Source organism: Apiotrichum porosum, assembly GCF_003942205.1.
Source record: "Apiotrichum porosum strain DSM 27194 chromosome Unknown scaffold_8, whole genome shotgun sequence".
NCBI classification, from domain to species: domain Eukaryota; kingdom Fungi; phylum Basidiomycota; class Tremellomycetes; order Trichosporonales; family Trichosporonaceae; genus Apiotrichum; species Apiotrichum porosum.
The window spans coordinates 583,468-606,959 of record NW_021167115.1 but is presented as its reverse complement, the minus strand read 5'-3'; the positions used below and the strand labels follow the sequence as shown (position 1 = coordinate 606,959).

The 23,492-nt window shown below is 60.8% G+C and overlaps 7 protein-coding genes and 1 non-coding gene across 8 annotated transcripts; 4 read left to right on the top strand and 4 right to left on the bottom strand.

Annotated features, from left to right (window-relative positions):
* Positions 1-2,169: 2,169 nt before the first annotated feature.
* On the bottom strand, positions 2,170-2,644 carry EHS24_008997 (uncharacterized protein; the record flags this gene model as incomplete). Its single annotated transcript, XM_028624294.1, has 2 exons — positions 2,170-2,411; positions 2,485-2,644. 2 exons carry the CDS (start codon positions 2,642-2,644, stop codon positions 2,170-2,172), a joined length of 402 nt encoding a protein of 133 aa, XP_028475366.1.
* A 3,125-nt stretch (positions 2,645-5,769) lies between these two features.
* Positions 5,770-7,029, top strand: EHS24_008996 (uncharacterized protein; the record flags this gene model as incomplete). The annotated part of the gene is made up of 1 exon (XM_028624293.1): positions 5,770-7,029. One exon carries the CDS (start codon positions 5,770-5,772, stop codon positions 7,027-7,029), a length of 1,260 nt encoding a protein of 419 aa, XP_028475365.1.
* A 1,668-nt stretch (positions 7,030-8,697) lies between these two features.
* On the bottom strand, positions 8,698-9,150 carry EHS24_008995 (uncharacterized protein; the record flags this gene model as incomplete). Its single annotated transcript, XM_028624292.1, has 1 exon — positions 8,698-9,150. The coding sequence occupies one exon, from the start codon at positions 9,148-9,150 to the stop codon at positions 8,698-8,700; it is 453 nt and encodes a 150-aa protein (XP_028475364.1).
* Positions 9,151-10,470: 1,320 nt separating this feature from the next.
* Positions 10,471-12,796, top strand: EHS24_008994 (uncharacterized protein; the record flags this gene model as incomplete). The annotated part of the gene is made up of 8 exons (XM_028624291.1): positions 10,471-10,543; positions 10,654-10,810; positions 10,864-11,186; positions 11,243-11,687; positions 11,756-11,771; positions 11,830-12,048; positions 12,112-12,243; positions 12,629-12,796. 8 exons carry the CDS (start codon positions 10,471-10,473, stop codon positions 12,794-12,796), a joined length of 1,533 nt encoding a protein of 510 aa, XP_028475363.1.
* A 1,566-nt stretch (positions 12,797-14,362) lies between these two features.
* On the top strand, positions 14,363-17,278 carry EHS24_008993 (uncharacterized protein; the record flags this gene model as incomplete). Its single annotated transcript, XM_028624290.1, has 4 exons — positions 14,363-14,543; positions 14,600-14,660; positions 14,737-16,502; positions 16,554-17,278. 4 exons carry the CDS (start codon positions 14,363-14,365, stop codon positions 17,276-17,278), a joined length of 2,733 nt encoding a protein of 910 aa, XP_028475362.1.
* A 1,035-nt stretch (positions 17,279-18,313) lies between these two features.
* On the bottom strand, positions 18,314-18,384 carry EHS24_008992. The gene has a single exon. It is a non-coding gene; the product is annotated as a tRNA-Gly (tRNA).
* Positions 18,385-18,768: 384 nt separating this feature from the next.
* On the bottom strand, positions 18,769-19,263 carry EHS24_008991 (uncharacterized protein; the record flags this gene model as incomplete). The annotated part of the gene is made up of 4 exons (XM_028624289.1): positions 18,769-18,852; positions 18,977-19,063; positions 19,119-19,178; positions 19,216-19,263. The coding sequence occupies 4 exons, from the start codon at positions 19,261-19,263 to the stop codon at positions 18,769-18,771; spliced, it is 279 nt and encodes a 92-aa protein (XP_028475361.1).
* Positions 19,264-19,969: 706 nt separating this feature from the next.
* Positions 19,970-22,822, top strand: EHS24_008990 (uncharacterized protein; the record flags this gene model as incomplete). The annotated part of the gene is made up of 4 exons (XM_028624288.1): positions 19,970-20,532; positions 20,611-21,873; positions 21,949-22,329; positions 22,726-22,822. 4 exons carry the CDS (start codon positions 19,970-19,972, stop codon positions 22,820-22,822), a joined length of 2,304 nt encoding a protein of 767 aa, XP_028475360.1.
* Positions 22,823-23,492: the final 670 nt, after the last annotated feature.

Sequence of the window (23,492 nt, the reverse complement as noted above, 5' to 3'; positions counted from 1 at the left end):
GGGTTCCCGCACGCTCACGCAGGGGGATGGGTGTCGGGTGCCCATCGTCACCAGCAGGTATGCAGGCAACGTTGTTGAACCCGGTTGAGGTCCGAGAAACTGCAAGAAAGGGAGAGTGCGACACGAAAGAGTAATTGGACGCATTAGTTTAGTATTACAATGGGATTGGTTTAGGATTACAATCCTAAACCATACACATTCACTATATGCACCCCCCTGTTTTAAACGGTCGACCTCATGTTGGGATTTGATGCCGTTTAGCGCCCGAGACCGATGGTCTTAAGCTGGCAGTTTGTCTTTCAGAAGAGGATGGGGATGCATAGGCGTCTACAGAGCTGCTTATATGCACACAGAAGGGAGGCCCGAGCACTACAGAGAAGCACGAGGACAATGAAGAAGCAGAAAGAGCAGCATTGGTGCAGTACCCTCGTTCTCCGGTCAGCTCGGTGCCACACTGCAGTGGCGCAAGTGGTTACGTAATCTCAACAACCTCACCGCTGCGTTACCCCTACTTCACCGGAGATTTATCCACTATAATTACCAAGTCCCTGCGTGTGTCGTTAACACTGCTATAAGGGTTGCACTTTCCATAAATCTCCCGGCTCCAGCCGGGGTTCGATTCCAATAGAGGGCAGAGCCTGTAGCGCCACTAGCCAGGCCAGGTCATTAAACAAAAGACCGTCCTTGAGGAACTCGACTGCTAGGGTTCGACAACAGAAAATGGCGGCCCAAGGGGGCACATTAGCTTTTGCTAGTCAGGCGGGCAGGCAGTCGAGTGCTGTGACACGCTTTTCGTTGGCACTGCGCCGTGTCAAGAGGACCGACAGGGCGATGGAGGCGGCGTCGTTTTGTGGAGGGATCGCCAGCATGGTCGCCTTTGACGCTCACCAGTGACCAGTGAGTTGTATGTAAGGTCTTTTGAAGCGTATTGCGCGTCCCAAGGGAGCAGGGAGCGCAAGTGAAACACTTGGTGTCGACGTCTGCACGTCCTAGACGCTGCCACGCACATCAAACCAATGCACAAACGAGCGCTTAGTGACCCATCGTTACCGGCTACAAGCTTTGGCATCGTCGTTCAGGGCGCCATCAGAGTAGACTCGATGAGATGATCTGTTCGCTCCCTCGTCGGCCGTCGCCGTTCCCCTCTTTGTCATCTTTTGGTCTTGCACTGCGCTGCACTGGCGCACTGGGCTGCGCCTGTCACACACCATGTCCGAAACGCTGCAAGTGGAAGGGAATGGCATTGAAGGCTTTAGAGTTTTTCAAACCTGGCTTTTTGGCGTCGTTTCAGCATGCGACAGCCGAAGGGACACGGTCGCATGGTGCGGCATGCGGGGCTGTCATTAGCCCCGAAAGGGGTTTGGGGGTTTGGGTTGGAGTTGGGGTTGGTCGGTTGATGCTGATCCTAATGTCTGCGGTCCCTCACAGTGCACAGTCCACAATGGGGCCGCGTACGTTGACAGACAGCAGAACCTGGAGGCGAACACGAACACGAACGCGAGAGCCAGTTTAGTAGGCGTGCCACGGTCCCGTGGCACTCGGTTGGTAGCTTGCCAGCCTCAAATCTGCGGCCGAGAGTGAAGGCGCTCGCTGGCCAGGTAGGAGGGGCACGGTATTGGTGTCCAGTGCCAGTGGCGCGTAAGTTCCGGCCGCCCTTCAAAGACCCCATGAAGACGACGGGGATGAGGAAAGAAGGGCGGCACCATCTGTACGAACACCCCCGTCTGACCGAGCTCGAGCTGGGGTTCCCTCACACGTTTGTTCGTGTTCGGTACATTCGGTAGAAAGAAACGCCCAACGCAGGTCGCCATGGTCAGCCGAACTGGCGTCAACATCGATACGGCCGGCCAGCAAGCCGACTCTTGTGCCACTGGTGGCACAGGAGGCGCGTGCGTCTCGGCCAGACCTTGTGGCCGCCCATGGCGGGCTCCCTGCCCCCGCTGACCCACATATCTCCCTTATCCTACGTTCCCTGCCTGCAATCGGCCACCCACTGCCAGGTCCTGTGTATGCACAGACCACCAAGACCGCAGGAAAACACCGGCTGCGCACGACTTATTTAAAGCATTTGAAAGAGCAGTTGAACAACGTGGGCACTGCGGTATGGGGTGGCTGAGCGTCCCACAGGGAAAGGACAGTTTGGACAGCGGCTACGGGTCGGATTCGTGCTCAGGTCTGCAAGAACACTCCAGCGATATCGCCATCGGCAAGAAGGGGCCGGGATCCCCAAGCATGTCGCAAAGTTGGGGGCTCTGCTGCTTGCGGATACTGCCAAGCGGGACTGCGGCCGAAAGTGGGATCGTCATGCGATCCCCGTCGCTCTTTCGCTCCTTGTTCCTCGCCCTCAAGGTTGACCAGCTTGAGCTTGGCCAGACCCTGTGCTCGCATGCGCATGGTGATGATGAAAGGTCCTGCTCATGTCTGTACGCTCGTGCACCTTGCACAGAAGAGTTGGAGCAAGCATGGGCTTGCTTGGGCAGATACCAGCTTTCGGCACAGGAACGCTCAACGGGACCCTCGCGTGTGCGGGCCGGCGCGAGTTCCTTCTTGGTTCCTCGACTTGCTTCGCTTCAGGCTCGAGGATGACGTCCAGGGCCAGGACCCAGATGACCCGCACGTCAAGTACGCGGCGTGCGACTGACATGGCTTTGCTATGGCGAAAAAGGTGATGTTTTTTTTTACGATGTCACCGGCGCGTCTGGCATATCTTTCCTTGTTCGCCCGCCTTGTTTGTGGCTTTTGCTGTGTGCCATGTCGCCTATCACGCGCCAGAATTCCAGTTGCAGTCCAGAAGGGCTGCTCAGCCTCTGCCAGCCGCATGCTGCGCAACACCACAGGGTAGAGGCGGCTGTAGAGGCGCTCCTCCTTCTCCAGCGTCTGAGTGGAATACGATGTGGCAACCTGGAAATCAATCATGTTCACTTTGGGGGCGACCCCTTCCACTAACTCTAATCTCCACCTCTCACGCCACTGTTCGTTTACATGGGGGGTTGCATGTGCGTGCCCCACCTGTTTTTCCTCAACGGTGGGTTCAAAGAGCGGATTAACCAGGCATACTGCGGGCCAAAAACCTGGCCATCATGATCAGTGATCGCTGCAGATCGGTCCAAACCTTTGTCGATCTCCTGTTTACTTTCTTGCCGCTGCTTCGGTTAGGAAAGGACACGCCTCCCCGCGCGTCCTGGACTGTCAAGCTGACGAAGCTGACGAGGTCTCGGCAACTGGGCTGCCGTTCGCGCCTTGGCCCGCGCAAAGGCCTTGAAAGCCTCCAAACGCCCCCTGGACCGAGCCGCGGAAAAATGCACACCTCGGCATCGATACCCTGCAACTCGGTTCCCGCCGCGGCGCAAACAGAACATGGCCCTCTTACACCTTCAGGTAACTGCTTCATAACCCGGAGCGCGGGCAGGAATCAGCCCTGCGTGCGTGACACGGGTCGAGATCAACACCGAGACGAGGTGAGGTGCACGCACGAGGATCTGGGAGGAGGGAAATGCGGGGCTAGCCAGGCAGTTTGTCACTTGGTCCGTCCAGGTTGTAGGATCTTGAGGTATGGAGAACAAACGTGGCGAGCGGTCTTCACTGCTAGTAGCTTTCTACTTCCCTGTGGCCTCGTTTCGGCATCCATGTTCGGCGCTGGCACGCCGACACGCTGGGCTGTGCCTGTGCGCAGACGACCTACGCCTCTTGTGTCTGTTTGGGCATACCCATTGCGATTAATCACAGGTTACCTTGTCTTACCTTGTCTTGTCGAGGAGCATGCCACAGGCGGCGGTGGTGCCTGCAACGATATTGAGCTACGTTGCCCAAGTACCTGCACAGGGGTTGACGACAACGTCTGAGTGGGGCACCTTTCTGCTAGTGAAGCACAGTTGCCATCGATATCGGTTGAGGGCCATGGGGTGTTGTGTCCACAAGGTTTACATCGGCCCAGCCGGTTGTTAGCGCCCGGTCGTTTGGGTCGCTAGATCGCCAGGCGCCTCTCCGGTTTCCATAATCGCGGCCCAGTGTTCCCGCTTGCTTGGAGCTTGGAGCTTGGAGCTTGTACGTACCGACACATACACCACATTGGATGGTCGCCGAGGATCAGCAGTCCGCAGTTATGCACATGCGGGAGTCCCCGTGTGTAGCTTCGTCTGCTGCCTTCGTGGTGCGTACACGCTGTCCAAACGGGCGGTCCTTCCCGCTGCTGTTGGTGGTTTCGTAATTTAGGGTGCGGAACAAGTGGGATCCAGGTTCCTCGTCGACATACTGTCAGATTTAAGGCATGTCTTTGTTGCTCCGCGGGGCGACGTGCAGCGGCGCTGAGACACGGCTGCTCGGGGTCGAAGCAGAGATCGCAGAGACAGGCGGCCAGGTATGCTTTGTGCCATTACCCAACCCTCGACGCCGGTCCCGCGGGAGATCGCAACTGCCGAGTGCCCCTACCAAGCCTGCAAGCTCTCAGGTTCAAAAACCCCAGTGCCAGCAATCTGATCTGGACCTAGACCGAGTAACCAACCACATGTGTGCAGGTCGACAACAAGACGAACTGGGACATTAAAAGTCACACACCTCCAACATTGGTCCCACACACCCCCAAGGCCTCACTCCACCAACTCCACGCAAATATCTCAGCGCCTCAGAAGCGCCGCCGTCTTTATCTTCTCATTCTCACAGCCGCGACGCAGTGGCTGCTCGCCTCCACCACAACTGCCGTTGCCGGTACCCCTACGTTGACCGGTGTTCGGACAACCTTGATATACCTGAGGCCCTCAGCAAACCCTTCCGGCGCGGCGCCACTAGGACTATAGGACGCCACGGCCGCGAACCGAAACACACCCAGCTTTGTTCAGGTAGCGACTGTTGAACAATCTCAGAGTGAGTAGTAGGCCAGTGTCTAGAGCGGGGAGGCGACAGAGATCCCAGCGGGTGGCATCGGCCCATTTTGAGTTGATGTGTGTTGCCTTCCTCGACCCCACCAGCCTGCGCGCCCCGAGGCGTTTTGTTTTCTTGCGGCGTGCGACGTGAGAGAGATGGTGTCCATCGTACGCCATGTGCTGATAGGAGCAGACCGGCCGCTTCGTCCAACGCGCCGCGCTCGGCAACCTCTCCAGCCTCACAAGCCTCGTTTTGCTCTTTGCACATCACATCAGCCGCGATCAGCCGCCTCTGAGCGCGCCTAGCACCACCCTAAGAGCTGGAACACCCCCCAGCCCTGTCATTGCTGCGCCTGCACTACTCCGTGTCTCGGAGGCTTGTGGCTGCCCTTCAGGTCGCTTGTCCCAGCTTGTGGTCCGTGACGCAGTGTCTCGGACCCTCCGTGTGTGTCATGATGTCCTTGGTGAGTGCCAAAAGGGACGCCGTGCTCTTGAAAACCTCCTGGCTCCTGGATTGCGAGTGCCACCTCTTGTGGCCGCCGTGGTCTGGACAGTGGTGGTGGCTCTCCCCGCCATCGCCCGCAGCCTGTTCCCCGTTGCCGTGTTGGCGATAGATAGCATAAGACGCTGACATTTGTGCTTGCCCCGCTTCTTTCCCATTATCTCTCACTCTCACTCTCTCACATCCCTACACACTTGGCCGTGCGTGCGCGTCCACCACCCACCCGCTCGTTATCGACCCCTTGTTGTGTGCGACACCGTGCCCACCGCCCTATAACCCGACGGTCCACACCCCTACCGACGCTCATTCCCTTCGTCGCTACCCCTGTCCACCCACCCGACCATCACCCTCCCCCCCTCCCGACTGCGGCCACGACTGACGTCCCATTAAAATCTCTCTCCCATCACCATGAACGTTACTTCATCTCCTCGTACTTTGGTATCTGCCACCTCTCAGCAAACCCACATTCAAGTGCCGCGTCCCCAGGTCGCTCTCCCCCACACGCCTCCTCAGACGCCTCCCACCCACAAGGACTTTGGTGCGATCAACGGCCTCACTCCTGCACACCCCCAGCAGCAGCATCAGCAGCAGCCGGTCTTGCCCCACACCCCGGAGCCCTCGCCCAAGGTCGAATACTCGTCGTCCTTTTCCACACTCCCCGGTTCCCACTCTGGTATCGGCCTCGGCATTGGGTTCACTGAAAAGGGCTACACCCGCAACGAGGACCTGCCCATCAACAGCGCGACTGCGTACTCTCCCCAGCGTAGCGTCTTTACGCCGATTAAGCTTTCCAACCCGTACAAGGGTCAATCTCCGCCCGGCATGAGCACCCTCGCCTACCTCCTCCGCGTCCCCCGCCGCCTGCGACCTGTTCTCCTCCTCTTCACCTCGCTTTTCGTCATTGCCATTGTCCTCGTGTCGCGGACCGTCACCGACAGCTCGGGCAACTCGCTCGAGACGTTTATCCGCCAGCGCCAGGGCCTGGCGGCGTTTGGCCGCCGGTTCGTCGACGAGCAAGAGTACACCAACCTCAGCGAGCTGAGGCAGGTCGTCATTGCCGACTCGGCGCGCATCACTGCACACGCCAAGATCGAGTCCCAGCCGTTCGAGTATGAGAGCAAGACGGACGAGCTCCTTGCCCTGCTGGGCTTTATCACTGCGGCCACGGGCAACTCGCTCCCACCCACCATCGACACTACGCAGCCGCTCGACGCCTCGCTCCTCCTTGGCTTCAACCCCACCACCGTCGAGTCGGCCGCCGAGGACCTCGAGTTCCTCAAGGAAGAGGTCAACACGCAGTACCCGCTTGTCCTGCTCGGCCGCCTGCGCGACCCGTGGCAGGGTGAGATGATGAAGCTTCTCGAGCACTACAAGATCTCGCCCGAGCCGCTCATCATCGACGTCGACCTGCGCAAGGACCACGAGCAGTTCATCCCCACTCTGGAGCGTCTGCTCGACTCGAGCGACCTCCCCCAGCTCCTGCTCCTCGGCAAGCCGCTCGGCAACGTCCGTGACATCCTCGCATGGGAGGACGCCGAGTTCAAGAGCACCGTCATGGCCTCTGACGCCGTCTCGGTCCGCTCCCTGACCAAGAAGGACAAGCACCGTCGCGAGAAGGAGCGCCAGGAGCGTGAGCGCCTGCTCCGCCCCGCCCCCATTGTCGAGTAGAGCAACAGCACTGCGCCTACTCGTACACTTCTCTTTTTCTCTTCCATTCATTCCATCATTCCTCTCACGGGACACGACAAAACGGACCGCATCAGACACACACACGGACACACACACACACCACCACCACCATAGAAAACTCGGTTGTAGCATATCTATTTCTTCTTCCTTCCCCAACCCTCCATACACTGATCTTATTCCTTCTCTTCAATGCATCATTCTGCCCCATCACAGCGCAAAGGTTGCTATGCGGTGCGCCGGCACTGGCCACTTTTTCCTGTGCTTGCCCCCAATGTACCCAATGCGCAATATGTGTGATCCTGCCCTCGTTTCAGCCGTCGACGCCAGGGTGCTTACTGCAGCTGGGCAGCAGCTGGTTGATCGGGGCTACCATACTCTGGTGGGTCTTGGCACCGCGCAAACCATCGCGCATAGCGTGTAGCGCGTCCAAGCGGCCCAGGTCGAGCAGGCAAGCAGGCAAGCAGGCAGGCAGGCAAGACAGATAGGCAGACCTCGGCTTACCCAGCCGCGGCTCGCTCGACGCCGTGTGTCAGACACACGTCAGGCCATTTTGCACACAACACACACAAACCCCAGATCTCCCTGCGAGCGTACCCGTGTGCCAACCCTCTTGGCAACCACGGAGCAGGGCCTGGAGCACCAGACGTCCACCAGACGCGGTCAGTGCGCGGCCCGGGGATCCAGAGGACGTGCGGCCCCACCGTCGAGACCACTAGACTGTGATCCCCCTGGCTCGCGCGCAAGGCTGAGCTGCTGCGATCACTAGTTGCTCTGGGGATCTGGGGACCTTTGGGGTGCGAGGGGCCGTGTTCCATGTCTAGGCCATCTTGTGTCTGTGCCAGTCGTCCGCTCGGGCCGTTTTGATATCGCGCTCCCTGGTCCAGTGCGCCAGTGCGGCCAGATTGCGAGGGGGCTTCTGGCGCGACCGGGCCGACAATGGCCCAACGGCCAATGGTCCAGGTTGATGACAGCGGATACAGATCGCACTCTTAATGCGCGAACGAGTGTTGACTTGTTGACACGTTAGGTTGACACTTCACACGCCGTGGTACTTGCAAGGAATCGGCCCGTTATTACTCACGTATGCTTGCGGAATAAGCTTGTTAGTGTGAGTCCCATGTTGTCCACTGACGGTCGACCGGTGGTGTCCGCAACTGCGGAGGCCTGGAGGGCGCGTCTAACCCGCCATCCACTGCTCCCGACCGTCAGATGGCAAGGTTATAGACGTCAGCATGCGGGGCCAGTGCAGTCCTCCACTCGAACCATCACGCTCGTCCTATGAGTGGTACATCTCCATGTGGCGTACAACGCTTGGCGGCTGGAACCCCTGCCTACAATCTGGTCGGTTCTGTCGTCGTCGCCGTCGTCGTCGTCGTCGTCTCCTCCGGCCGGCGTCCTCGTTACTGCATGCGCGGTTTCTCGTTCTTATCGCAACATCGCCTTTGCTTGTTTCCCCTTTTGCTTCTTTCTCTTCACTTCCTTCGGTCGCGTTTCGCCTTGTCGCCTTCGTATCGTCGTACAGTCGGTCACTCGCTCCAACGTGTCGCCATGCCCTGCAGACCGCAGCCATGTCGGAAGGCCCCATGGCCCATGCCCCCATGCCCATGCCCACCGCCAACGCGTACGTTCTCCGGGCACACCACTTCCTCAGTGGTGTTGACCCGGCGCCGGCGCCGGCCAGCGGTGTAGGATGGGCATGTAGAACTTGGCCGACCAGCGGTTCCAGCGCTCGAGGGCATTCATGGGCTGGCTCGCACGGCGCTGGGCACGCTCGCGGCGCTCGCGCGCCTCCTCGGCCCACATGGCCGCGATGGCCGCCTCGCGCTCGGCCCAGCGCGTGCGCGTGATCGACTCGCGGCGCTCCAGCTCGGCGTCCTTGGGCGTGTACTCGGGCAACGTCTCAAAGCCGTCCAGGCCGCCGGGACCGGTGGGGGGCGGGGGCGGCGCGTACGCGTCTGTCGCGGCCAGCGCGGCGGCCAACGATGACGCAGTCGAGTGCGCGCTCGCGTCGGAACCGCGCGACGCCGTGGGCGTGGCGTGTGGTGTCACGAGGCCCGGGTACGACGGGGGCAGGTGCAGGTCGGGATGGGTGTGGTGCATGGCAGTGAAGATGGTGGTGGTGGTGGTGAGATGGACACGGTGTGGTGGCAACACAATTGAGCCAGGCGGTGCACAATGGATATTATGGGAAGCCGGGTGGCGCTTGTGCCTCGGGAGCAGTCGAAATCCAGGCTCGTGCAGCGTGGAGGCAAGTGATCGTGAGATCGTGAAGTGCACGTAATGTTCTCGCATTGTGCTCGTCTGGTGGCCGCCTGCTTGCTACTGCTGCCTCACACATGTACACATGACATACATCAGTTCATTTGTACCTCGACACATGCGGATGTGGAGCAGAGTTGCTACCCATATGGCTGCTTGGCTGCAGGAGGCCGAGATACGGCTGGATCCAATGTCATATGGTGTCATCTGGCGCACACCCCGCAGCCATTCGCACGCCTTGGACCTTTGGGTGGCAACGCAACAAGCCTTCAGCCCCCAGGAATAGACGCTGGCGCCGCAACGGCGCGTACGAAGCTCGCAGAAGCAACCCGTACGTATCCAGTGCCCTTTGCCGTGTGAAATGGACACGGTTACACCCCCACGTCCCACCCCACTCCCCACCCCATATCTGCCCACTGACATCATCATTCGTTACGCCTCCACCGGGCCGGGGTTGGCCGGCCGGCGGTCTTTCTGTCGTCAGCCAGAGGCCAAGTGGTGGCCTGTCGGACGACCCAGGCAATCACACTGTAGATAACTATATACAGACGAGGATGTATACATGAGCACCATGCACAGGGCTTATGGGGCACGACCACGAGAAAAAAAAAGTGGCAAAAATAGACGTCAATCTGCAACCCAAAGGCGAGCTGTCGACTCGGCGAACCACCTCCGACTCAACTCATGTTCCTAGCTTAAGTCGTCCTCCCTCTCCGTCATGTCCTCTGAATGTCCGCCCTTGGCTCTGTAATTCAAACGACACGGAAGCGAGTGGGCGGGCATGGGCGGTCATTGAGGGCGGTTTGTGAGCCCAAGCTATCGGTCTACTCCGTCTGTGGATGTACCATTTCACCTTGCTCTGTACGCCCGGGCGGACATTGGGGTGCGGGGTGGGTCTTGCACGAGGTGCAGAGCTGATACATCCATCTCTGAGCTCTGAGGGAGGGCGCTGTGTCTCTTTGACTCTCTTTCACTTCTCTTTGACCTCGAGTCGCTCGTACTACTACTCCTGGGTGTAGGAACCGCGGACACGAACAGCAGATCCACAGTGGTGATACCGAGCTAACCACTGCGGAATGATCCCCCACGGCGGTCATCCCTCCCACCACATCTCCTGTCCACACCTATCCATATCCAGTACCATAGAACACACACTTCGCCATGCCACGTGGAGCGACGCCGCTCCCCACTGCGCAGGTCGCGGTGCTCATTGGCGTACGCCTCGCCGAGCCCAGTGAGTGTGGCAAAAGGGGTCAACCGGGATGCTCTCTACTGCCTCTTGCCCCTGGTTCTTTCACCATCTAGTTGGATCGCCGGCTACATCTGTACTGACACATTGAACAGTCGCATACACTGTCATCTTCCCCTTTATCAACCAGATGATCGAGGAGCTCGGCATCACAGACAACCCGGACCGCGTGGGGTTTTATTCCGGCCTCGTCGAGTCGGTGTTCGCATTCGTCCAGTTCTTTACCGTATACCAATGGGCCAAGCTGTCCGAGTAAGACCCCCCCTAACCACGGTAATGTTATCCAATCTGACACGGGTGTGTAGCCGTATAGGTCGTAAGCCCGTCATCGTCTTTGGCCTGAGTGGCGTTGCCATTTCCATCTCCCTGTTCGGCCTGTCGCGCAGCTACGCCGTCATGCTGCTCTTCCGATGTATCGCCGGCGGCCTGAACGGGAATGTCGCAGTCATCAAGGCGAGCCTGGGCGACTTGACAGACGAGACCAACTCGACAGAGGCGTTCGCACTGTATGGCATGACGTGGACGCTGGGATCCATCTTTGGCAATGCCCTCGGGGGCGCGCTGTCCCACCCGGCGCAGCGGTTTGGGTGGACGGGCGCGGTGTGGAGCGCGTATCCGTTCTTGCTGCGTACGTGTCGCCTAATGCCAACCTGTCAATCAAAGCTGACGATGCCCCGCACGCAGCATGCCTCACAGCAGGCGTGTGTACCTTGACCGGCCTCGCATTCGCCATCATCGTGTACAAGGAGACGTTGTCATCACTCGTCGACGCGCGGCGCGTGCTGCCTTTGCGTCTGCGTCTGTTCCCGCCTAAACAAGGAGTGGGCCACCTGCGCAGCGCCTCGCTCGTGAGCGACGCGTCGGTCGAGACGCTCGTAGGCAGCCCGACCTCGCCCAAGATCGGCAGCGGGTTCGCCAGCTCCCCAACGGAGTCGCCTGGCGACTATGACTTTGACCCGGACCGCGAGCTCCTCCTTTCACACAGCCAGGCCACCGCCCCCAAGTGGGGGTTCAGGACGCTCCTCCGCCACAGACCGGTACAGGTGTCGAGCCTCACGCTGTTCATCAACCAGTTTGTGTCGTCTGCATGGAGTGCGGTGGCGCTGTTATTCTGGTACGACCGTAACCAGTGAGTGTGGCACGAGAGGGGCAAGGGGCGACATTCTTGACGTTGCCGGCTGACGCGAAACCTCACAGTGGAATGGGCATGTCTGTAAGTGGCCGGACCGGAACGATCCCATCTGTTGTCGTGAGCTCACACCACTGTACAGGCCGCGGCGATCGGCGGCGCCCTCGCCATCAACGGCATGGTCACGGTAGTCAGCCAGCTGCTCCTCCTCACACGCCTGCAGCGCGCACTGGGTCTCGTGCCGGCGTACAGGCTGCTGACGGGCGGGTGGGTGCTGTCGTGGATCATCCTGCCGCGCCTGCGTGACGTGCTTGAATGGGCCGAATCGCCCGTCCCAGGTGGCGACGGCGGGTATGGTCCGGTACGCGGCTGGCCAGTGACGCTCGCGGTCAATGCGTTGCTGTGCTTTACGGCTATTGTCCAGCTCAACTTTTCGCTGCTCATGGTCATTGTCAACAATGCGGCGCCGGACAGGTCCGCCCTCGGTGCCGTGAACGGCATCTCGTCATCGGTCGGCTGTCTGGCCAAGATGCTAGGCCCCAGCATCGTTAGCGCGGTAAGTGTTGTTAGGCGTTGTTGTTGTTGTTGTTGTTGTCAACAAAACCGGGTCGTTGCCCGAGATTTGGGTTTACCGGACCTCTACCGCGTCTCTCCCTGCTGCACGTCTCTCCCTCCCTTGGCTGCATGTCACTGCACGCACTCTGTCCCACATCCCCGGCTCCCCAAGCACCACACACCCGAGCCCAGGCCCCCCTTTGCTCCCCCACAGAAATGCAGGCATGCTGACGCTCACGTGCCCACCATGACATCGGACGACCGCCCATTCCTCACGTAACTTGGCATGACACGCACCACTCTTGGCGACCTGCCGTTCGGATCCATCACACCATTTTTCGCCCGGACGTCGTTTCACGAAAACAAAAATGATCCCTATTATATAGCTGTTTGCCGTCTCGGTCGACAGGCAGCTGCTCGGCGGCCGGCTATGGTGGCTGTTCATGGTCGCGGCCAGCGTGTGTAACTTTGGTGCGAGCCTGCTGGTGACAGAGGACAGCAGTACGCACCGCCGCGTCGTGTTTGACGACGACGACGACGATGACGACGAATGAAATGTTCATGTTCATGAAGCTAGCTGCTAGAGAGACCGACTGGTCGGCGTCCGGGCGTACAGTACATATTTCCGCTGGGCAGAGCCATTTGATCCATTAGTCCCATGATCCAATGATACGATGTGTAAGCCCCGCGTTCTTCGGGTGTGCACCGGCGCACCGGCGTACGGCGTACCGGACATGTTTTGCCAGCTCACGGGATCACGGGGACGCGCGGGGTTGGGTGAGCGAGGCTGGGGGGCCAGAACGAACGGGTCGTGTCCGGCCCCCGTGGCTGGCCGCTGGGTGACAACTCCCTGACGGACACGGCCGGTGAGCACCTGCAATTGAGAGACAGAGAGACAGAAGAGAGAGAGGGAGAGACATAAAGAGAGGTGCACGCGTGTATCTCGGCTGCAGTGATCCAGCAGGGAGACACGCACATCGACCGGCCGTAAGGTTGGGCAGAGCAGTGCGACAATGTTACTGCGGCATAGCACCGCCAAAGTCGTCGACATACAAAGGTACAAAACGAGGTGAGAGTGACGAGTCGATCGAAGAAAGGGCAGAAGGGGGGAGGGTTTTGCCGCGCCAGCTGTGGCCGGCCATGGCCCAGCAAACGGCCGGAACGACGGAACAAACGGCGAGGCAGAGGCCAGACGGCGAGGTTTGCTTGTAGGGAAATGCAGGGAATGTAAAAAAAAAAGACAAGTCTGGTCACCTGGTCGCGAGAAGCGCTGCTGGCTTGTTTGGGGGCCAGCTACAGGTCAGGAGATCAGGAGTTTGCTGCCCACATCGAGTTGGCCAGGCGTGGGGTAGCAGCAGGGAGAGGCCACTCTAGCCACTCTGAACGGAGCGGCAAAATTGCGGCTGCAGAGGGAGAGAGAGCGAGAGAGGAGGCGACGGAGAGGGAGACACAGACGACAATGGCGGGGTAGCCGGCAGAAAGAGACGCCGTTCCCGTAGCGGCGTGCAGTCACCGTTCACGGCAGGAGGGAGAGACAATCCTTGTGGTCTCCATCACCACTCCCATCCCATCACTCCATCATCCATCGCCACTCTCTCTTGTCTCTCCCAGTCTCTCCCGTCACTGTCGTTGTAAACACTGCGCCGATCTCTCGCCGTCGCGCCGTCATTACCCCCCCACGTTGCCCAAACGGCCCGCGCATCCGCTGTTGCCGCCCACCCGTCCGGCCCACCGCCGCGCGCCCGCCCGGAGCCCCCGCATTTCGCACCGCCAGGGGGAGAGAGAGGCCATATCCACACACTCTAGTCTTGCTCTTGTCATTGCTCCGACTCGGAAACATCATCCACTCCATCCCGTCTTCCATCGTACTCTCTCCACCACACCCACACACACCCCCGCGACACTCCTGCGACCCCACACTAGAGCGCTCTCCTCCATCACCACTCTTTGTTCGCCCACCGCCCTCATGATGTATCGCTCTACCCGCGTCTAGTCGTCGGGCGCCGCTCCAGCCGCCTCCTCCTCCTCTTCCGACATCTTCCCCCTCGCCACGCATCGACTCTTCCCCCCTCCTTTCCTCCTCTACACCCCGAAGACATCCTGCTACACGTACACCAACCATGCCCCAGGGCACAGCGTCCCCGAGCGCGAATGCCGCACCCGCAGACCCCGTGGACTGCCTCTCGCCCTCGCCCCCGGCCCCTCGCGCCGCCCGCCCCCGTCACGCACCGCTCCTCGCCCTAGTCCCCGCGGCCGTTCCAGACGAGCCCCCCGATGAGGAGGTCCCGAGCATTTGGACAGGTGAGCGCGCTTACTTGCTCGTGGTTTAAAGACTCCCATTCTGACTTTGTTTGCAGTTATTTCACGCGCCTCGGACCTCGTCAAGGACGGCGAACGTTTGGAAAACCTCGCTTGGAGGTGAGATCCATCAGCCGGCGACTGCTGAGCAGCGGGTCGGCGCTAGCCTAGAACTTGTGCTCACACCTCTCCACAGACACTGGGGCGCGCCCACAGTGGGCCGTAGACGGAGCTCCTCGACACTGACAACGAGTTCGGCCGAGATTGGTACGCCGTCAGACAGAGGGTCCATTCCGCGCACCCGCAGCTTTGAGCGGCGGTCGTTTGCTGGTACACTCCGTCTCCTGGTGGAAGAGTCGTCTTCGTTCAAGGACTGGGTCGAGGACGCCCGTCTGAAGCACCCCGCCTCCCCTCAATCCGGCACAGCCGATACCCACCCTCCTGCCCACCCTTCGTCTCCGGTCGCCGCCGCCGCCACCGCGACGCCGCCTCCTATTCCGACCGTTAGCCTCCCCCACTGTTCGGCGCCAGAGACCCCCGTCTCGCTCGAGATCCGACTCGTCGAGCCGACACCAGTACCCAGCCGCGTTGGTTCACTCGGGGGCAGTCTCGACGCGACACGCAGTGTTGCCGCCAAGACCGCCACCCAGCCGCTCCTTCGAGAAGACATTGACGAAGAAGCGGAAGCGGACCCTGCAACGACCGCCTCGGCTACAGCCCCCTCCGCCCCAGCTGGCCCCGCTGCCCCGCAGCCGCGTGGCCGCCGAGCAGCCGGCGGCAGGAGCTTCTTCATTCAATCCAGTCCCGGCAAGGTGTCGGGATCGGAGAGCTCACCCCAGTCGGCATCAGCGATCCCTCCCCCTGCTCAGGCTCCACCCGAGCCTGAGACCAACCATGTGAGCTCGCAAGGCTCCAACTTTCGCAGCTCGGACGACTCGTCTTCGGCCATTGTCATCAAGAAGAAGGAGAAGCGTCACGTGTCCATGGCCAACATGCGCGGCCGGTTCCAGGGCGAAAAGGCCCGCGCAGCACAGGCCATTGCCGACCGCAACAAGAAGGAGAGCTCGGACGAGTGGGAGGATGAAGACGAGGAGGAAGACGAGGACGAGTGGGAGGACGACGAGCCAGCACAGGACACGAATGACGACCCGCCTGCTCCTCATCATCATCAACCACCACATGCCGCCCCCGAACCTCACCGGCGAGCGACCGAACCCATCATTCCGCAAGCCCCCACACCGCCACGCACAAAGAAGGAGCGCGCAGCCGAAAAGGCTCGCGCCGACGCCCAGCGCGATGCCCAACGCAAGCGCGAAATGTTTGCCAAACAGGCCATCTTTGGTGCCAAGGTCGCCCCCTCCGAGGGCCTTCTCACGCGCACGTTCAACATTGGCAAGTCCATGATCGACCTTACCCAGGCCGGCAGGGAGGACGACCACGACGAGCTGAGGCGGGCGCCCACACTCTCGCACCTCGGCCAGCTCTCCATGTCGCCCGCCATGGCCAGTCCAAGCGGCATCATGCGCTCCAAATCGTCGGCCGCGTTGCCCGTCCAGACAGGCGTGAGCGTGACGTCGCGCTCGCACCTGTCCAACTCGGGAGACAAGCGCTGCCCTGTCGGTGTCGAGATGGAGACGTCGGACGAGGAGTCTGACGACGACTACCTCCAGTCTGAAGAGGTGCGCGCAAAGCTCAACGCGCTGGCGGCCAAGCGGGAGGCGCGCGACCGGGCAAAGGTGCTAGCCGCCCAGCAGCAGCAGCAGCAACAGGAAGCCGAAAGCCTTCCCGCCGTGACTCCGCCAATTACCGCCGTGTCTCCCGTCAATGTGCAAGCGACTCCCGTGCCGGTCGTCCCTAGAGGCTCTGGCGAGTTGGACGAAAACGGCATTGTCCGTCCCCTGTCGCCCACGTCGCGCAGGCGCACGATCATCATGCGCGAAATGTCCGAGTCGCTCAGGAAGAGTAAGTCGGAGATGCTGTGCGGAATGCTTGAAATCCAGCTGACAGTTCCAGACATCATTGTCGAGCGCGAAAAGTCGTCTGGTCGCGGTGCCATGGGAGGAAGCAAGTTTGGCCAGGACCACAAGCGGCCTCCGCCAGGTGTGCACATGTCGCGTTTACCGACGTCCAGCTCGGCTGTCAACCTCGCACAGCTGCACAACTCTCCTCAGCACACGGGCGAGGCCCTCGCTCTCGCTCGCGTCCGCTCCAACCAAGTGACCGATTTCAAGCCGCACAACAACAAGCTGGAGCGCCACAGCTCTCATCCAAACCTGACGGCCATGGGCGACCATGACAACTACACCACCCAGCCGCCGCCGCCTCGTCCAGTGCAAGAGAGTAACAGCCGAGGGCCTTCTCCCAACCACTGGCAGGCGTCCAGTTCGACATCGCCCGAGGCGCGTCGCCGGGCAAACGTCCTTGGCTCGGGCTTCCTGCGGCCGCTCACGCGCGTCGGCGGTGACGGCGAGCTTGGCCGCGCGCGTTCCACTGTGGCGCTCACGACCATGACCTCGCCCACCGCCGAGCCCATGCACTCGTCGCACTCGCCCACCACGCACATGCCCTCGAGCGGATCGAGCGGCGCCCTGCGCTCGCCGCACCTACAGGCCGCACCCATGATGCGATCCAACACGGAGGGCGCCGGCAGCCGCGAAATGGAGCGAGCACGTGTCCGGCGCGAGCTCGCCAAGCGCAGCGAACACACCGACACGAGCTACCGTATGCACGGCTGGTGACCGCACCAACCGACCGAACCACACCACCACCTCCCCCAGAATCCACAACCCACCCAAAGCATGGCGACAACATCAAAGCAGCAATCAGAAGCATTAAACCCAAGCAAAGCAAAGAGCAATCAATTCCCCCTCCCCCACAACAAACCGAATTTGCCCCACCCTTTCCAAAGTAAACAAACAACCTCCCCCCCTTCCCCTAACTGCATGCCCCGGCATAGCCTGCAGGGGCGCACCACACCCCTCCCCCCCGACCGCCGTGTAATAGGCATAAGTACGAATGTTGTGACATGATTGCTATGCTACGTAAATCCAACAATTGCAAAGACGTGGTGGCGGGCGGGAAAAGGGAGGGTGCGACAGTGCCAGGTCCAGCCAGTATGCACTCAACTGACCGAGAAACACATAACGCGGTCAGTCCACTACTGGCGACGGGGGAGTATACTGTGTTCTCGGGGTGGAGGCTCAGTCTGACGGTGCCAGTGGTACAACAAGGCGCAGAGAAACACACTACGCAGCTCGTCAACTACTGGCAGCCGCCAATACTGCGTTATGGCGGCGGACGGAGCGACGCGCTTGTATGTGACGGAGAAACACACTACGCGGGGTGGTCAACTACTGGCACCAGTTCATATTGCGTTTCTGGCTGTGCGGAGGCAGTCTGTGTGCGTGCCATGAGGGGAAACACACTACGCGCAGTGGGTCAACTACTGCACCGGTGAATACGGCGTTCTCTTAGCGGAGGCAATTTCAAAACAAGTTGGCACGTTTGTCAATCCATGTCAACCATGTTGTGTGAACTTGACGCAACCAACACATGCATGGCCTCCGTCCCGCAGTCGTGGATGAAGCGAGACGCACGTGCATGCATGCACGCTGGCCGCGAGCGCATGGCATCACCAGGAGACGCGAGGCGGAGATTCCACGGCGGAAAACCGCCGGCTTTCCTTCCCTCCATCTCCTTGCCTCCCCCCCCTTCCGCAGCCATGGCCAAAAACGAACATTCCCAAGTCCTGCTGAGACCTGGAGACGCTGCTCTACACCGTAAGGGAGTCGAACCCCTGCCGCGTCGATGGCAACGACGCATGATACCGTTTCACCAACGGTGTTGATGATGAACAAGACTGGCAGAATGAAGCGCCTTCGGACGCTGTCGCGCGCGCGGTCAAAACGTTGCCCAGAGGTCGAGATACAGATGGACAAGACACGCGCATGGACACGTCCCGAGTGGGCGAGATGGGTGTTGTCTCTGGCCGCTTGCTCGAGGCGAGTGTGGGGCGCGAACGTCGAGTCGAAGCCAAAGCCTGTCGTGAGCCTCGTCCCTTGTCATTCGCGCGTTAGCCTGTCAGTGACCTCTGACACCGCGCCCAACTGCCCGCTGCTGCTCTTGCTCGCTCTCCCGTGATAAACAGCTAATGCCCTCTCGCTCTCTCTCTAAGTGTATCGATCAAAGTCGACAGGAATACAACACGGCCCGGTCTCGGCGAACCCGCTTAGCTCTTTGCTGCGGGCGCCGAGCGCACGGGGAGGAACTTGATGGCGTGGCTGTTCAGGAATGGCCATGGGGGAACGACGGCCTGCGGGGTGTGAGTACAGAGTATACGAAAGGAGAGGTGTGGGTCCGAGCTATCAGAAGGGGTGAAGGCAGCTCATGTCATCCACCCCACGCCGTCTGAAAGCTCTTGGGAGAGACGGACGTACCAGGATGAGCACCACAAAGCCCGCGAGGAACACCTCCAGGCCGAGGAGGACGTTCGAGGTGAAGAATGAGATGGCAAACGCAATGGCCTGGGAGTCACCAGTCAGCTGCAGTCACACGTCTATGGAGCTGGGGGCCACTCACGACGAGGACGCCCAGGTAAATGTTGGCAGCCCACTCCGCAAAGCTCTGGGTGTAGGGGTCCTGCATAGGTCAGTGCAGTCGCGAGTAGGATACCCACAATGTCACCCTTGAGGGCCGTCTGGACTGCTTGTGGGAGGTACTCCATTGCAGCCGGTGTCGGGTTTGTTGTTGTTGGAACCGCAAGTTGTCGTGAGATGCCTTGTCGCGTCGATGACATCCGCGAGGTTGTGGTGGCCAACCACGTGTCTATATGGGGGTGCCGGATAGACGTCTCAGTTTCGGGCTTGTGACGTCACTCGGGTGGCTCCCGACATTCACCCCATCTCATGTGTGCATTCGTCGGCAACGATAATAGGAATGCCTGGGCATCCAGATCGTCTTCTTCACAATCCACGTCTCCCCACAGCCTCCCTCACCTTTTGTTTTTCGTTTTGCACAAGCCGACAAGACACATTTCGTCCCATTGTCCTGACTCGTTGAAATCAAGGCTCTGTGCCTCGCCCAGCGCTCTCGCGTGTCTGGTTCCGACATTGTGCCATTTAAGGCTCTCCGTTCTGTCCCCGTTCTTGTCGAGCTTGAAGCATCGAGGCGCGCATTCCACAAACATCGCGCTCCATTCTGGATCCAACAAACTAGACTTTTCAACACTCGATTGAGCACCTCAACACGCTCATCTCTGCGCAAAGCCTAGGGCCTCGAACCCCGCAAGTGCCTGCGATCCGCCACCACCCGACGCCAAGACCCGGACTGCCATCTCTGGTAACTTGCTGGTAACTGGCTGGTAACTTGCCACCGGTGCGTCGACGTCTCGCTTCAACTCCACTTGTTTGCCTCCATCACCCTCTAGCGCCATGGACAACCAATCCATTTCAGGTTCCACGTTCGTGACTGCACGTACAGAACCGTACACGCCGTCGTTGAACGACACCATCGAAGCAGACCCGATGGCTGCCTCGACCGCAATCCCCCCGGTCGCGTCTCCCGACAGGGACCTCGCAATCCGCACCAACGCGCTCACCATGGTCGACGGCTACCCCGTGAGCAAGAGTGTGTGGCCGGACGAGCAAGCTACACCTACCAAGCCGCTAGCGAACGGGTTCGCAAATGGCCATGTTGTGGACAGGAAGGGTACCGGTAACTCTGTGGCCAACGGCAATGGCACACCTGTGCCGGCTTCCCCTACGGCACACATGTCGAGCGTGCCCGTGTTCACGACTGGGTCGCGCATCTCGCACGTCTCGACCGACAGCGCGGCGTCCCAGGCGACCATCATGCCGCAACAGGCCATCCCCGTTGTCATTACGTCGCCAGACTCGAGCCCGAACACGAGCCCGTCACGGGGTATCCCGGCCGTTGCGTCTGGAGAGACGCCGCTGAACATGCCTGGTGGTCCCATGCCACCGCAACGCCCCGAGTACGTCACCACGCCGAACATGCGTCATACCCGAAACATGTAATCGTTGTCTGACGCAAATGGACTGACGCCCGGCAGGCTGGTCTCACACCCATCTCGATCATATGTCTCCTCGCCGCCGCCAATCACCACCACGTACGAGCGGCCGCTCGAGGACCCCGTCCAGCGCCGCGCGAGCACCATCTCGTCCCGCTCCAAGAAAGGTTCCACGGGCGCGGCCGTCGCTGCCGGTGCTGTCGGCGGAGTGGCTGCTGGTGCCGGTGCCGCTGCGCTCGCATCAAGGGAGATGGATAAAGTCTCGCGTCCCAAGGAGCTGTCGCGTAATTCATCTAAAGCGTCGCGCCATGGCTCACTCACAGAGATGCTTCCTCCCTCGCCCAGGGAACCCGCTGATCAGCAACACCAGCCGCAGACCAACGGCATCATGGCGGCCCCCGTCACCTCGCCCGAGAGCGCGATCCGTTCGTTGGACGGCTACGGTGATCACCCCGCGACCCACAGCGAGCTGGAGCGCGGCCACGCCCGGCGCAAGCACAAGGCTGCCGTCGCCGGCGCCGCTGGAGCCGCCACTGCAGCGATAGTGGCTGGTACCGTGCACGCGAGCGGTGACCGCGACCCGATCCAGCGCCCACAGTCAGCGCATGCCGGCTCGGTAGCGCGGTACAGCGGCGACATGCCACGTGAGGCCAGCTTTGACGGCGAGCGCCCGCACGAGCGCGACGTGCAACCTCGTCGTCCCCAGTCTGCTGCTGCTGGTACGTTTGGCAACAGGCGCGAGTCGGGCATGTCCCAGGCCTCGACGCTGCCGGACCAGTACGGCCGCCATGTGCTTTCGCCACGCGGCTCGGTGCGCCATGGCCAGCGCCTCCCGCCCATTGCCGATGCCGGCGACCATGCGGACGAGTACGGCAAGCCGAACGGCCACCACGTCGCGTACGGCGCCGCTGCTGGCGTCGCCGCTGGGGCCGCTACGGGCCTCGCCGTGGGCGAAGTGGCCAGCCTCCGCCGTCAGCACGACATGCAGCGGTACCCGGGCGACGACGGCGAAGACCTGCGCGGCACGCGTCTCGTGGACAACGGACCGGTCCGCCGCCACTCGAGCTATGGAGGACACCGTACGCAGCCGGCGGACGAATACAACAACCACGGCTTTGCGGCTGATAACCGCAACGCCATGCTCGGCCGCAGCAACACGGTGCTGTCGCGGGCGACTACGCTGGGCCGCAACGGCACGCTGTCGCGCGCAGCCAACGGCGGCACGGTCGGACGCCGGTCGGGTGCGTTTGGCCGCGGCGCAGGTCTCAGCGTCGGTACCCAGCCCGAGGAGGTCCTTGGACGCGAGTGAGTGCCGTTATGCGCCGAGCTCGGCCTGATCTTGAACCGTGGACTGACACCCCCTCTCCTCCCCCCTTCCAGAGACATTCACTCCCGCGCCGAGTATTCTGAACGCCAGCTCGACGACCGCACCATCAAGCGCCTGAGCGGCATGGAGAAACGCGACGCCAAGCGGCTGTCGAAATTACTCAAGTCCGAGGGCCGGTCGCAGGCACGCACGATCGACGCGGCCATCAAGGACCTCAGGGGCCTCGTGTCGTTGCAAAAGGACGCGATCGGAGCTGAACGCAAGTCGCAGTCACGCCTCGCCAAGTGGACTGGTCGCGAGCACAAGGCGCGCATGCGGTTCTTGAAGGAGAAGGAGCGCTACGAAAAGGTCGAGGGCGAACTGCGCGGCGCCGAAAACGACTTTGAGGAGCGGCGCGACCACGCCGCGGGCCTGACCGCGCAAATTGCTGAACGGTGAGTGAAAATGATGGAGATGAGACGGAGGTGGACGCCGTCCTGTCTCTCGCACCCCGCCGTGCGGACGCACAGCGGTATGGCAGGCACGCGACACGTTCGCCTGGAGCTACTTTGCAGTGGCGCGAAACCGTTTTCCTCGGCCTCGTCGGTACTCGGTATCGCTCCCCTTTCAGGCCCAGTGCAATGCTGGGCAGGGTGAGGAAGACGAGGGACGAGGGTTCGGGTTTCCGAGACCGGCGTCGGGGGGTTACGGCCCTTGTGGCACGCTAGTGGCACCGAGATTAGGTCTTATAGCCGGCGCTTCCATCTTCCATATCTCGCTTGGGATAATAGCGGACGGGGGGAGGCATGTGTGCACAGTCCGCGAACGGAGAAGCTGACACGGCACCGCAGCACACAAGAGGTCGACGACCTGCGCGCCCAAAAGGCCGCCGACGACAGGGAGCGCGAGGTCAAGCTGCACGCTCTCAAGCACCCGGCGTTTTCGTAGTGGGCTCGCTCGCTCGCTCCGCGCGGTCCCGACCCCCTGCCCACATCCTGATAGCGAGCGACCCGCGCGGCCGCAATAGCACACGATCTTTGAAAAAAAAAGAGGAAGAAAGAAAAAAACCGTGACACAAAACGCAAAACACGCAACACGCACGCAACAAGCCAGTCTAATTATTACACCCTGCGTACACGCACACGTCTGCCTTATCGTCTCGTCCCAATCCGTCTCACGTTCGAAACATCCTAGTTGTCTGGCGAAAACGCCATATTTGTTGTCCGTACCCGTACCACCCTCGTTGTCATGCAAAGACCGTCCAGACCAACCATGAGCCAATGGGTTGTTTCATTGTGCGCTGCGCGTCGTCTTCGCTTCCTGTCGTCTTCGCTTCCGGTCGTCTGGTGTCGTCTTGCGTCGTCGTCGTCGTGTTCGTCGTCATGTAGCAGCTTTTTTTCGCACCGTGGCACGGGACTGGAATGTCACTACTGGTGCATCAACTGGCTGGCCTGACACGCGCGCGGTGGGCGTGACAGGAACGGCGTTTGGAGAGCGTTGTTTTTTTTTTTTGGGAGAGATAGGAGATGAGCGACCTTTTTGACGAGATACGACGCGCTACCACGCGCGTTCCCTTTGGGATATGGATATGGATATGCGCGGTTCCGGCGCGCGGTCG